Source organism: Ruditapes philippinarum, unplaced genomic scaffold, assembly GCF_026571515.1.
Source record: "Ruditapes philippinarum isolate M1 unplaced genomic scaffold, ASM2657151v2 ctg8025_1_1_1_1, whole genome shotgun sequence".
Classification (NCBI taxonomy): Eukaryota; Metazoa; Mollusca; class Bivalvia; order Venerida; family Veneridae; genus Ruditapes; species Ruditapes philippinarum.
In genome coordinates, this window is record NW_026866771.1 from 1 (window position 1) to 15,777 (window position 15,777).

Sequence of the window (15,777 nt, forward strand, 5' to 3'; positions counted from 1 at the left end):
TTTGTGTGTATTTTGTATAAATGTGACATTGTTATACACATTCTCTGTTACGTAACACCTAAACCTAACCGTATAGAACTTTACATGTATATATATTTTTTGGTTTAATTTTAAACCGAATGACGATATATATTTTAAGACTATCAAAATATGGGTATAAAATATTTTTGAGCACTAGCTGTAGTAAAAATGTTGCAGCGGATGGATGCTGACGATATAAGCAATTCTGTTATTCGCCATTTTTTTATTTTACTCCAATATACCGGAAGCGAAGGTGTGCAAAGTTTGGCGAAGAACAAATGAGTATTTCTATGAACAATTCGATATTTAAGTGTTATTTTATAGACTCTATATGATTTAATGGTATTTTCTTTGAAGTCGGCGCATTGTTTAAGTTATTGTTGGATAATATTTATTGCTTGGTTGATTATAGATAAGTAAAATGAGTAAACCTTAGGACTTTGGGTGTTCGCAGTAAAGCGGAAGTAGTGGTTACCCTCAATTTTTGTTACTTCTATTGTTAAAAAAAAGCTCGATTGGGCAATAATAGCTCCATCTAGCTTTTAAGCCCGATCGGACAATTTCACCAGCCTGGCAAATGCGCGTACTAGTACCAGTAGTACAGACGGCGCGATAGGTGACAAGCAAATACGTATAGACGCTATGCTTCAGAGTATGATGAAGGAGGATGAGCCTAGTATTCCGAAGCTCATCGAAGTTATGGAGTCATTTAGTAAACAAATCAATACGCTTGCGTCAAAGGAATACATTGAAAAAAGTTTAGAAAATATCACAACTGAAAAGTTTGTATCGGACCGTCTTACTGCTTTCAAAACTGAACTAGCTACAGGGATAAAGAAAGATTTTGATAAGGTATACGAACAAGTAAGAGGTATAAAGAATAAGATGCTTCAAGCTGTAACGGAATTAGAAGAATTGAAAACGGAAACGGAAGGTATAAAGATGGAAATCAACGTCTTAAAGCAAGACATTCAGAAAGTGAGAGAAAATAATGCCAAATTGAAAGAAACTATTATAGAAAAGGATCGCACATTAAAATGGAATGAATTCCAGATTAACGAGCAAGAGCAATATAGTCGCTTAAACAATGTACGGATATATGGGATCGACGACAGAAATAGGCACGAGACCGCCGATGAAACCACTGCACGTGTTGTGAGTATCATAAACGAGAAACTTAACCTGAGTATTAATTTGGAGGATATATGCATTGCGCATAGGCTGGGACAGTTTCGTACGGACGGAAACCGGGTCGTGATATGTAAGTTCGTGCGTCGTTCTACGAAGAAGAGTGTTATACGTGCTCGAAGGAACTTAAAAGGCTCGCGAATAGTGATCAGGGAGGATTTGACATCAAAAAACGCAAAACTTGTACAAACATTACTGAACCGCGAGGATGTTAAATCTGTGTGGTCTGATGAGGGGAAAATATTTGCCATATTGTCAAATGGTAATAAGATAAAGTTGGATATTCAAACGGATTTGTCGAGACCTCTTGCTTAAAAAGAACTACTAAGTGATAAAAACTTGATATTGTATTAAATATAAATTCCATTTGGCTTGACTGACATTTTATCATTTATACACTTGTAGAAATTCTATAAATATATCTATAGTTTTTTTATTGAAAACTTATATATATGATTCATTTATACTTTTCTCACTCTCTGTATTTCATTTATACACTTGTAGAAATTCTATAAATATATCTATAGTTTTTTATTGAAAATATATATATGATTCATTTATACTTTTCTCACTCTCTGTATTTCATATTCGATTGAACATAAAGAGAACTTAAGTGAGTGACAAAACCTTGATATTTTTACAGCATGAAGTTATCAATATAAATTTAACTAAGCCTGACTGAAAGTGTGGGATTTATACACTTATTGACATTCTACACATATATCTATATATTTTATTGAAAATTCATATAAGTACATATGTGCGATTTATACCTTTTACACTCACTGTTTTTCATATTCAATTTAACAGAAATTTGAGTTCGGTCATTCGACACATAGACGATTAAATTTATACTTAGATATTGGATGTATATATTCCAAATTTTTTCCCCCGTTGAAAGCGGTATTACTTAATGATGTATTATTTTATTCGACACATATACAATTAAATTTATATTGAGATATTGTATGTATATGTTCCAATTTTTTCCAGTTGTAAGCGGTATTACTTAATGATGTCGAAACTCATGTACATCTTCACATTGTTTAAAAGCCACACTTTGTTTAAGGTTTTTTTTTGTTTTTTTTTATTCGACACATATACACTTAAATTTATACTTTGATATTGTATGTATATGTGCGAATTTTTTCTCCGTTGTAACCTTTTGTTTAAGGTATTACATGTTTAAGGTATTACATGTATATTATTCGATACATATACAATTAAATTTACACTTTGATATTGGTATATGTTCCAAATTTTTTACTGTTGAAAGCGGTTTTACTTAATGATGTCGAAACTCATGTACATCTTCACATATTTACAAAAGTCACACTTTGTTTAAGGTATTATTTTATTTGAGACATATATAACTAAATTTTACTTAAATATTGGATGTACGAGGTATGTTCAAAAAGTTCGTGGATTTTTGTTGTCATTTTTTACTTGGTTCATAAAAACACCTTTAGTGGATATGAATCGAAAGAGTGTCTTTATTTCTAAAAATAAGATTTACTTTTATTGTTAACTTTTATTTCCTGTACGAGTTATGTGCACTTTAATAACCATGGCAACGCAACATCGGCGCACGCCGAAATTTTTATATAATGTTTAAATATAAACAAATGTTGAAACAAACTTAATGATTGTTTTATGAAGTAAAAAACAAGTAATCATCTATTGATATTTAAATGACATAAATCTGAAATTTGACGTCGTTTGGACGTTGAATAGCTGAACAAATAGGTTTTGAGCAGCAGTAGACAGACGGGTAAGTTGGAAAGTATAAGGCCCGTTTAAAAACTAGAAATTCGCTCTTTCTGAAAATTTTACCAATAAATGTGGGATACTCCTTTATATTTTTATGATGTCATTAAAGTGACGAAGAACAATGAGTTGGCGAGCAAGTCTCTTGTTTTCAGGTCGCGCAAGCGATTCAAATACGGCAAATACATCCTCACAGACAAAAAGGGTGACGGATAATTTTAGCGGTAAATTGTTGGGACGTTTGTAACGTCAATAGCAAAGATCTGCAGAAGTCCAGACATTATGAAGTTTTTGCGAGATGTCCGACATGTTTAATTTCTGCATCGGGTCTATGCATTCAATTCTGACAAAACAATTTAATTTAATTAAAATGATATTTTATTTCATTCATCAGGATATATGCGTATTTACAATAAATAATTGTAGTTATCATTTGTATTACGTGTATTTACCCTTGTCCGTTTGATAATTAATCTTAGACGGTGTTCAGTAGATTTACCGCATAAGATAATTTTCAGTTAATAAAATATTTTTCTTTATCATTGATAATCATATTGTTTAAAGATCGGACGAGGGCGGTTTCAAATTGATACTATAAATCAACAATTGGATAAGCTTGATAACACTGTCCGTTAAGTGTCGAAATTACTCAAAAATCCCGATAAAGAGCGGAAAGTATGCCGCACTCGGACCTTTATACGGAGAATGGAGCGAATAGATGACCACTTTATATCTCGGGTCATCATCTGACACAAACAAAAAAATGGTTTTAGTATATAATCCGCAGATATTGAACACTAAAAAGAGTACTTTCAGAAACAATGACGCTGGTAAAATGTTTCATTTATATTGCGACGTCACGAACGTCATTTTGTTTCATCATCAGCGTGCGCCGGATTGTGCACCCCTTGTGATTTGTAACTGTCACAGAATTGTTATTTGTAAACATATTGCATTGATTTTTTCACTGTTTATTAATGACATATTTTCATATATGTCTCTTGTAAAATCATATATGCAAATTAAAAGATGTGAACAGTAGAGCCGCAGTCCACGAACTTTTTGAACAGCCCTCGTAAATGTTCCATTTTTTCACCGTTGAAAGCGGTATTACTTAATGATGTTGAAACTCGTGTACATCTACACATATGTACAAAAGCCATTTTGTTTAAGATACAGTGCATTTGTGATAACTGCACTCACAAACTACATATGATGATGTGCCTTTATAAACTCAAAAACTACATATACTTGTAGATGATTGTTTTGTTTCGTTTTGTTTTTTTTGTAGGGTACAAATAAAGCAACCATGCAAATATTTTTCTAAACATTAGTTTAATGTTATTTATACATTGAACACTGAAATTATACTTGAGATTTTTTGTGCATATCTAAATGTAATATATGTTTTAATTACAAAAGTAAGGTTATTTAGTTTAACATGCGCAATTAATAAATAAAAACATGAACTTTTTGAAAATTTAAAATTTGTGTTCATACATTAAGAAATATTTGCAATGTCTTATATACTGTATACATATTTACATACAAACTGCTGTGTTAAGTTAGACGTTAAGCAAGACTAAACCTTAGTCAGCGGTATTTTTTGCTACCTCTGAATTTTTTGGGTTTTTTTTTGTATATATAATGCTAAGTCAAGCATCATTATAAAAACTCCACTTAACGGGTTTTTCATTGTTTAAAGTATGAGTCAATCATTCACTTTTTTTGGTTCAATATGTACGTGTCTTCAAAAATTGATTATAGTTGATTTACATTTGGTACTTGTGTTATATGGTAATTTACTTCTTTCAAACCAATGTCGAGTATTCATGGCAATACAAAGGTTATCTAATTCTGACTTAGAATGTCAAATGGTATAACAATAGCTAGTTTAAATGTACAGGGGATCGGGGACAGTCGGAAAAGAAAAGATGTATTTGGTTATATTCGTGATAAGAAATTTAATATTTATTTTTTGCAGGACACACACTTTACAGACAAAGAATCTAAAATTATTAGAAGTCAATGGGGTTATGAAGCTTACTTTAGCAACTATAGTAGTCAGTCGAGAGGTGTTGCCATTTTAATCAACAACAACTTTGAGTTTAAATTACACTCCGTTGAAAAAGACAACGCGGGAATCTTTTAGTTGTACATTGCGCTATAGCAAGTATAGATATGTCTTTAATATGTGTTTATGGCCCAAATAGAGACGATCCGGATTTTTATAACAGTTTAAATGAGATACTCCGTCGTCTGAATAATAAATGTATAATTGCGGGTGATTTCAACTTAGTACTTAACCCAGATATTGACTGTTTTAATTATGTTAACATAAATAATCCGAAGGCGAGAGACACAGTATTAAGTATTATTTTGGAACACAATTTAATAGACTGTTGGCGTGAACAGAATTTAGAATCTAGACAATATACATGGTTTAAACGTAATCCAGTAAAAAAAGCGCGTTTAGACTCGAGCGACTTATTTTTAGATATTGCGGACACTTGTATTTTGCCGGGTTATCGCTCGGACCATTCAATTGTTATATTAACATTAAAACTGGGTGAATTTAAGGCAGGTAAATCCTATTGGAAATTTAATAATTCGCTATTGAAAGATGTCGAGTATGTTAAACAAATTAAACAATTAGTACAGCGTATTATTCAACAGTATGCATCGGATGATCAAAATCAATCAGTAAACGACTCTGTTACTAATCAAAATATTTCGCTATCTATTGATGATAAGTTATTCTTAGAGACATTGTTAATGCAAATTCGCGGTCACACAATCTCTTATGCCACTTTTAAAAAACGACAGGACAATATCAATGAGAAAACACTTATTAAAGACATTGAAATTTTACAACAGTGCACTAATACAGAAAATGAAAATGCCTTGTTAAATAAGCAACAAGAACTTCAAGATATAAGGAAAAAAAGGTTAGAGGGCTCCTTAATAAGATCGCGAGCAAAATGGGTATTAGAGGGAGAAAAACCGACCAGATACTTTTGTAACCTAGAAAATAGGCATTTCGTTTCAAAAAATATGGCAACCCTTTTTAACAAGACGGGTGAAATTATAAATAATCAAAAAGCTATTTTAACGGAAACCATGAGCCATTATAAGTCCTTATACTCTGCAAAGATTACTAACACAGTTAATTTAGATAACCTGTTTCTTGATATAAATGTAACAAAACTTTCTGAGACGACAAAAAATAGTTTAGAGGGTTTCATTTCTCGAGAAGAGGCTTTAGCAAGTTTAAAACGAATGGCAAATGATACTTCGCCTGGTATAAATGGTTTTACTTCGGCGTTTTTTAAATTTTTTTGGATTGATATAGGAGATTTTGTTTTGCGTTCAATTAATTACTCATATACCACAGGAGAACTCTCGCAATCCGATAAATTAGGTGTTATCACATGTATACCGAAAGGTGACAAAGATAAACGTTTTTTAAAAAATTGGCGTCCGATTTCCCTTCTTAATATTACATATAAAATTGCATCTGTGTGTATTGCCAAAAGAATTAAATCTGTATTAGACAAATTGATAAGTGAAGACCAAAGTGGATTTATCCCGGGGAGATTTTTAGGAGATAATATTCGTTTAATTTATGACTTAATGTTTTATACTGAACAAAATAATATTCCCGGAATGATATTACTAGTCGACTTCGCTGCGGCATTTGATTCCGTGTCTTGGGACTTTATGATTTCGGTTCTGAAATTTTTCAACTTTGGTGACTCTATTGTTTCATGGGTAAAACTATTTTATACAAATATACAATCATCTGTTGTTGTTAATGGCCACCTCTCCGACTGGTTCCCCTTATTTCGAGGCTGTAGACAAGGGGACCCCCTGTCACCGTATATTTTTGTCCTGTGCGCGGAGATTCTTGCTTTACTTATAAAAAAAATAGTAATATCAAAGGTATCAAAATTAAGGGTATAGAGTATTTGATGTCACAATACGCAGATGACACCTCTTTGATATTAGACGGTTCTGAAAAATCCCTCGTTCATACTATGAAAGTTTTAAATTTTTATGCAGATATCTCTGGTTTAAAAATAAATGTTGACAAAACTAGGGCGTTATGGATAGGTGCAATGAGAAATAGCGATTCAGAGTTATGTCCGGAAATCGGTGTTAAATGGGACAAAGGTCCATTTAAATTATTGGGAGTAACTTTATCAACAAATATTATATCTATAAGTGATCTTAACTATCCTTCCAAGATAAATGAAGTTAAGACTCTTTTAAAAGTATGGTCCAGAAGATTACTTTCTCCTATAGGAAAGATCACAGTGATTAAGACGCTTGCTTTGTCTAAATTAACTAACCTGTTTTTAACTTTACCAAACCCTAATTCTGAAGTAATTAAAGACCTACAAAATGTATTTTTCAAATTTATTTGGAATGATGGACCGGATAAGATAAGTAGAATAAAACTCACTCAAGATATATGTAATGGTGGGCTTAGAGCGGTTGACTTAATACATTTCATCAGTGCTTTGAAAATCACTTGGATAAGAAGACTTTTATCTTCAAACACTAAATATGCTTTTCTTGTACAAGAATTGTGTCCAGCTCTTTACCAGTCGACCAAATATGGTAGTGACTATTTGTTACAACATAAAAGTAGAGTAAACAATTTGTTTTGGAAGGATGTTTTGAATTCATTTTATTTATTTCAATGTAAGATTCGTTCAGGTAATTGGGCAGATTTCTTGTCCAATCCGGTATGGTTAAATCCTAATTTCAAAATTGCAAGAAAATCGTTTGAATTTAAACACTACTTAAGAAAAGGTGTTTTGTTTGTCAACGATTTTGTAAATGAAAATGGGTTATTCTATAGTTTTCAAGAATTTCAAAGATTATTTGATGTTAGATCAAACTTTCTTGAATATGAAGGTATAATACGTTCCTTCAGAAAAACTTTGACAGATTTTCATGTAAATCAAAATGATATCAAAGTAAAAAACCCGATATTGCCAATTGCCATCCAAATACTTAACAAAAGTCGCAAAGGATGTCGAGCAATATACGACGTGCTGGTCAATAATAATCGTCAGACAAAATCAGAAATAAAATGGCAAAATGATTTTTCTAATATTTATCTTAACTGGAAAAGTATCTACTCTCTACCCTTTAAAGTGACTAAGGATCCAAAACTGTTATGGCTTCAATATAGAATAACGCATCGTATTTTAGGTACTAATGTATTACTGAAAAAGATAAATGTTAGGGACAACGACAACTGTACATTTTGTAATATCAATCCAGAAACCATAAAACATTTATTTTGGGAATGTGACATAGTCAACATGTTTATAAGGGAAGTGCAGGGCTGGTTAACAAACAAAATTCCAAATTTATCTTTTCATTTTTCAGAACAATCTGTCATTTTTGGCTGTTCCGATCCACAGTTCCAGAGAATAATATATTATTATTATTAAAACATTATATTTACAAATGTAAAATGAAGTCCGTATTGCCATGCTTAGAGGCTTTTAAAAGTCAATTACTATTTTTGGTTAAAACAGAAATAATTAATGCCAAAAAAATGCTTAGGTTTGAAACAATGCAGGATGTATGGAAAGAATACATAAACTTAATCAATGAAAACGAAAGTACCTAACATTATTAGCTGTAAAAAAATTGTGACACTTATTGTTGTTGTAACTTAACTCTTTAATAATTGAACGTTTGTGCAGAGTAAACTTTGCCTTTTTAAAAAAAAATATAATAAGAAAATACATATAGTACTTTGCAAATGTATGAATTTGTGTGTATCATTTCAGAACATTGTTATTACATCAAATTTCATGGTATTGTATTATTGTATTATTTCATGACTTTTATTGTTTGCATTGTACAATAAAGAGAAATAAAAAAAAAAAAAAAGAAAAAATGGTTACACAAGGATACGCGTTTTTCTAACACTATGAATTATATTTCTTATTGACATATGTGTAACAAGTTATCACATATAGTTCATTCTTTAAAACAAAATGACGACAAACCAAATCTGTTTTGTTTTTAATATACGATGTATATCGAAACATAATTTCAAAATGATTCTTAAATAACAATAAAATGACAGTACAGATAACATTTATTACATTTTAGAAATGCGTTTATCTTCGGAAGGTGTGAGCTTTTGAAGCATTTTCTTCTTACGGTCATCGGCTAGGGTTTTACAATGTATGAGCAGGATAAGCGAATTCTTAAAGTTCCGCCCAAAAAGTGTATACAACACAAAATTGCAACTAAAAGTCGTATAATACAGCATAAGTGTAAGTTCCTGAAAGAAGTAGAATTCTATAGACACGGACTGGTTTTCTGATGTGCTTGTATCTATAAGATGATAGAGTCGTATAGCGTGGGACGGTAAGTTAAGAAATATAAAAATCAAAGAAACAACAAAAAGTGTCTTTGCTACCCGGACTTGCGTTAATGATCTTTGCTTTCCTGCCATTCTTACTGGTTTAGCATTTTCAGTCTTATCTTCAATAAGACTATGTTCCGCAGCGTCGCTTCTCCGTTGTCGCTTTTCTTGCATTCGTCGCTGTGCAAGCGTGCCTTTAATGACTGTTCTTAAGACCAACGAATTAATACAAAGTATAACAGAGAAGGGTATTAACATTGTTAAGAATGTATCGATCCAGGTGACTACACTAAGGAACTCGAAGTATTCAATTTTATGTGAGCATCGCTTTGTTGGACCCCATTGTATGAGCCCAGTTGTCCAAAAACTAAAGCTGTACATAAGGCAGGCCGAAATACACAATGTTGTTACTGAAACTTTCTCGCGAAACACGCTACACATATATCCTGTCCGAAGAGGAAGGCAAATGGCAAGGAAGCGTTCGAAGGTAAATCCAACTATGAACCACGCATTTAAGAATGACGTAATGTATGTCATAAATATCAAGACTTGGCACGCAAAGTCGGCGTTCATTATCGTCGTGACATCTCCGTCAATCCATGTGAGAAGGAGGCAAATTAAATATGAGTTGTCTGCGAACGCTAACGATGCAAGAAACACGGAACAAGAAGATTTTCTCATATTTTTAGTGACGAACACAATAAAACATAAGGTGTTTCCAAAAAGCCCAGCTCCAACTATCAACGGCACACATATACTTCTGAGAAGTTTTACTCTTCCAATCCACACCTCTTGGGATGCATCCTGTTGCATAAAATTATATTGCCATGTCTGATTAATCGTTATGTTCGTCATGTTGGCAAATTCCATTTTGATTATAAATAACTTCTTTGCAAACACAAGAAAATGTTTATCCAATTCACCTACTTAAGAAAAGTTATTTACGCTCCTGATACAAATACTGAAGAGTTTTCCTTGATCCACGAGTAATTATTCCAAATCTGATAAAAAGTATGGTGATGTTTCTTGCCCGTTTCTCGGTTATATTAGACACAATGCATTTTCTCCTTTTAAAGATAACAATCGGTGACATTCTACCGTTTCAATTTATTAACCGTCTGTCTAATTTTTAACGTGTTGTATGAAATTGCTGTATATCCCGAAAATTGAAATGTAATTTAGTTCAAATTGACAGGGATTAATTACAGATTTTTAATGCCTGCATGAGGTTTTGTCTTTTGTCTTTTTTTTATTGTACTCGCTTTTTTTAAATGTTCCGAGCCCTCACAATCGTATACTAAATTGACATTTTATGTAATTAATTTCACGAGTTTATATAATTAGATAAAATTATAAAACATTTCATTGTTTTTCTCCAAAATATATCTTTTTGTTCTATCTTTACTTTATTTCTGTTTTGTACATCTGAATCTTTTTTATATTACTTATAACATCTTACTCATGCCTTAAACTACAATTTACTTATATGTTCATATATAGTTATTTAAATTGTACACTAAAATATCAAGTTCCCAAGAATTTCTTAGATAATTTCAAAAACTAAATATTCCAAATTATCAGAGCATTAACTGACACTGATAATTTAATAATATTCCTTTCACATAGAATGATACTTTCTCTCACTCGTCTTCTAACAGACTAAATCGCTCTCTAGCCATAAAGATCGATGACACATGGCGAAATTGTATTTTCTATGAAGCGGGACTTGATTTTTCATTGGCAGCCTGTCAAACGATCGTGCTGTTTTTCCGAATCCGTATATTCTCATTTTAATGCTAAATGCTACATCACAAACATGTTCAATAATTAGTTAAGATAAATCCCCCCGATTTGTCCTTAACTCAGTAGATACATTGTAGATATATACAACACTCTACTATAAATAATATCGGACTACTAGAAAATAACGTTTGTACAAGTTATTAGTTTATTGAAATATTGCGAGTTTATTCATATAGGCTTAGAACATACTTTTGTATGAGATTCGCGGGTAATTGCCATTTTTAACTGGATGATTTAATTTGTCTTTCAAATACAATGTATACTAGATATGCCATTGCTGAGTTCACATGCAAAAGCCAAGTACGATAACATTCAATTTGATTTAACAGAACAAATAGGACTTCCTGGAAATGCAATCCGGCACACTCTCAAATGTAATAAATGTACCTTATGTGACAAATTAACATTCTTTCTCTGTGTAGGATACGATTTAGAAGTCATCCGCCTACTTACACATGACCTATACAAGTTATCAATTAAAATTATCAGCACAGTAATTTTTTTATTGTATACAGGTAACTGTTTAATATATGAGGCGCGACGCGAGAAAACCGGTCTTAATGACATTTTTTTCGAAATTTGGTTTTTCACTTATTATTGTAGAGAATTTCTTTCTGAGTATGACGGTGAAAACTGTTTTAAAATCAAAGGGTTAGTTATTGAGATATACTTATTTAAAGAACGTCATATATTTGATCACTTTGTAAATAAATGACGTCGAAAAATTAAATTGACGTCTAACGTTGTTAATTGGAAAATTTAAAACGGCAATTATATTTGAATCTTAAATTCACTCCATTAGTATGTTTAAGCTGTAAAACAGTTAGTAATGAAGTTATGTAAACTATAGACTTCCCGCTTATTGCGATTTTTAGCGTTGCTTAGCAACGTTATAACAACACCCATAAGCGAGTCATACATGGCGCAAATAATTGTTGTTTTTTTTCAACCATTACCACACTATATACCTTTAATTTGGACAAAATTATTCATCATCTTTACGGGAAATTTTCAGACTATATACTGCTTGAAAAACAAATATTGCAGACCACGGTCAGAAGACACAGGTGTGTTGGTGGGTTTTAGTATGCACGGGTCGCATAGATTGAAATCAGACAATTTTTTAGGTATATACCCTAAGTAGTAAATCAACAACAGTATATAAGTCTACATTTAACGTTTAATACTTATAAAAAAACATAGACAGTTAAATAATAAGTTCTATTTTTCTTTATAACAGAAACAATGGCCGTATTTTAACAACAAACAACAGCAGTTCTTGATATTTAAATCTGCACTGAGCTGTTGTAACAGTGCACTGATAATATTATTAACTGTCTTGACAGACGAACGCACGCACACTTCGTGACACTGCTGACATTCCTACGGGCGTAATAACGCTTGGACGGACACATGAACTGAACCGGAATCCGTGTTCTTTCAAACCTTGAATCTAATATTCCTCGCCTTCAGGTGTTACTTTGCCAATAACCACACCCGGTGTGTTCGACAGGAACCGGAAGTGCAGGAATTTTCTATCTATAGAAAAATGATAAATGTCCGTAATAAAAAATGAAGCAAACTTATTTCCTAATATGCTTTAATAAATAAATTTAAAAAAAACATTATTCAGAGCACATTTACAACTAATAGACAAAGAATGGAAGAGCTTGGACAGCTTTTAGAGCATGACAGTAAACTTGGTCACATGACTGATTTTCATAAACTGTAAATGTAAAATAAGACCATCCGTACATATAAACCTAATTAAACCAGAAACAAATGTTACAGAATTTATCTCGCATTAAAGTGTATTAGCTGGATATATGTTGCGAATTCCGTCTGCATAATATTTTGTTCCGGAATATTTTATGCTGATCACGAACAATATACATGTGGAGACATTCTATGTAACAACAATTTCTATTAATATGTGACTACAGAACCATTTCCTTATGTTTTTTTTTTGCTTTTTTTTAAATTTTATAAAGTATTTTAAAAGATAACTCTTTAAGGACCATTTATACAGTATCTACATTTTCTTCAAAATATAAAGTTAATCAAAGAAGAAAATAAAGCTACTTGTAAACGATTAAAGAAACAATTAACCCTTAAATTTTCATGTTTAAGATATTTTCTGAGTCTGGAGTTCTGAGTTTCAACATTTACATTTAAATGAGATAAACATAGGTTACCTTATACCAATAATTGGTTTGAAAAATCCCTCAAGAACGGGTTTCCATTGCCGCCATGACCGCTTGGGGTAACATACCGGCTGTTTGTTGTAGATGACTTCTCTGTAACATCGGCCAGCTGTTGAAGTGTATCTAAATCATGCCTTTAGATGTGCGAATCCCGCATCAACTTAACACCGCGCATGTCTTTAAAAGAAAATTTAAATTTTTTTTAATATTGAAAAGCATTAATTACATGCTGCGATTTGAAGTGCTTTTTAACAATACTACAGTGTTCATATTTTGTCTTTGGGAAAACAGATAAGAGTGTCAAAATCATTTCAGATTGCCGAGTAACTAGAAGTAAGTAAAATCTTAGTAATGAAGATTTCTTGAATCAGTACCTGGTACTTGCATATGGTACTCGATCTTTTCGTTCTGTCCTGTCTTATCGCCCAACATAAAAAATAACCAACGTAACCAGTGTAATGGTTTTTATTTTGTCCTAAAATATAACGTGTACAGACTTGGTAAAATAATAGTAAAATCCCTTAAATGTTAAAGCGCTGGTATTTATATTCTTCCAAACCAAACATACTGGTGCAGCAGTACTGGTATTTGTACTGATACTATATGAGTTGACAAGTAGTGGTTGTAATATTTTAGTAGTAAATCCCTAGTACTGATGTATATCTGATTTTATAAGATGGTAGTTTAGAGTATATATTAAACCTCTTGTCCCTTATATCATTGTAAATATTTTGCTACAAACTGAAAAAAATACCAGGATAAACGGAAGCTGTACAAACTTTTCCTCCGAGTCGCGTGTGGCAACTCATAATGCACTCATTATATAGATCTTGTTCTAATAAAATTACAACAAAGGATATCCTAAATAAAACATAAATTAAAAGTTTTTAAAACAACGGTTTTTGTAATCACGGTCATAGAAATCATGATATCGTCCAAATAGAAATCAGTGGCTCACAAGCATTCTTTTAAATTCTTTAGTACAAATCTTATTTATTATTATAAAAATATGCTTGGAAAAAATTCAAGCATGGTAGGTATTTGTTTACATTATTTATAAGTGAATTGATACATTAATGTTCATTTCCTATTATTACCTTTTGTGCGAGAAGTACGTGGTCCCGCAGTGCCGTCGTTGCTAGTGTCACATTTTTCCACTTCTGAATAATCATAGGCAGTATCTCTCGAAATATCTGTTTTGTGACTTGATAAGTGTTCTCCAAAAAATAATCCGAGTACCTATGAATGACAAAAAAAAATGAATAAAAAACGGATAGAAAAAAATTGGAATCAGCCAGGATACGAACTCGATTTGTTTGATTGTGAGGCCACAGCATTATCCACTGAGCTATACTCTCAGCAATACTTTAGCGTGCTAATTAATTAATAAAAGGCAATATTAGATCTAAAAAACTTGTTTATTCCATGATGACGTAGCATAGTTTGGGCATATATTATTTTATTGCTTACATGTTCTAAATGAATTATAGAAACATATTGTAAATGAATTATGAAAAAGAGTATTAATTTAACTTGCGACTGATTAGATTATTCTTAAATTAACCTAAATTTAGATCTGCCTATAAAATATGAGATCGATTGGTAAACCCCTACAATAGACTTTGATTTAATTAAGATCAAAACAACGTAAATTTATTCTATATAAAGGCACCGATGTATGTTGCCGATTAATTTATTCTTCTGTATTTCAAAGCATACTTAATGTACAGTACTGTAGTGTAGATTTTATACAGTACTTTAAACGTCAGTGTCAAATTACCAACAGTAAATATTTATCAATTCGATGCTAGATGATAAATAAACATGCATGATATATTTTTGTTGTTGTTTTTCATAAATTATACATTATAGACACTTACTTCTAACTCCTCCTCCATCATATAAACTTTCCTCTGAATTCTAACGATAATACACTTAAAAAACAATAACACACGATAAAAAGCATTTCCGTGTTTACATGTGTATACGCAATAAGAGTGACGTCATTTAAATCGCTGTAGTGCACATTTATTGTAGTGTCATTAAGACCGGTTTTCTCGCGTCGTGCGTCATATGTATTCATTAATACAATTTCAACTTTCTCATTTGTAGTCCTGTTTTTTTTACCACGGGTATCCAAATCTTGCTATTTTTCGACCAACTTTTACATATTTATGACATTAAATACCTTAAATCGCAATACATTAGGGTATATTTTCTAAACTCTAAACGTTACATTTTCAACGTGACTGCCGGTGTAAGCTAAATTGATAAAACATTTTCTGAGCCGTGTTGACATCATACGCCGCTAAGACTGTTAATGTGCTCATATGAGCACCGTAAGAAAAAAAAGAAGCACTGCAGACATGTATGTCTGTCATAAGGCAAATGTCA

The 15,777-nt window shown here is 31.8% G+C and overlaps 1 protein-coding gene and 1 long non-coding RNA gene across 3 annotated transcripts; both read right to left on the minus strand.

Moving 5' to 3' along the window:
• Positions 1-9,015: 9,015 nt before the first annotated feature.
• On the minus strand, positions 9,016-11,026 carry LOC132733666 (thyrotropin-releasing hormone receptor-like). Its single transcript, XM_060720326.1, has one exon. It carries the CDS (start codon positions 10,244-10,246, stop codon positions 9,107-9,109), a length of 1,140 nt encoding a protein of 379 aa, XP_060576309.1. The 5' UTR covers positions 10,247-11,026; the 3' UTR covers positions 9,016-9,106.
• A 681-nt stretch (positions 11,027-11,707) lies between these two features.
• LOC132733667 (uncharacterized) lies at positions 11,708-15,460 on the minus strand. Of its 2 annotated transcripts, XR_009626195.1 has the most exons (4): positions 14,481-15,460; positions 13,758-13,858; positions 13,375-13,560; positions 11,708-12,718 (listed from the first exon to the last, which is right to left on the minus strand). It is a non-coding gene; the product is annotated as an uncharacterized LOC132733667 (long non-coding RNA). The 2 variants fall into 2 exon arrangements; XR_009626196.1 differs by lacking the exon at positions 13,758-13,858.
• Between the last annotated feature and the right edge of the window lie 317 nt (positions 15,461-15,777).

Excerpts from the sequence above, each read along its gene's own strand:
- LOC132733666 (XM_060720326.1), bottom strand. The coding sequence starts at position 10,246 with ATGGAATTTGCCAACATGACGAACATAACGATTAATCAGACATGGCAA.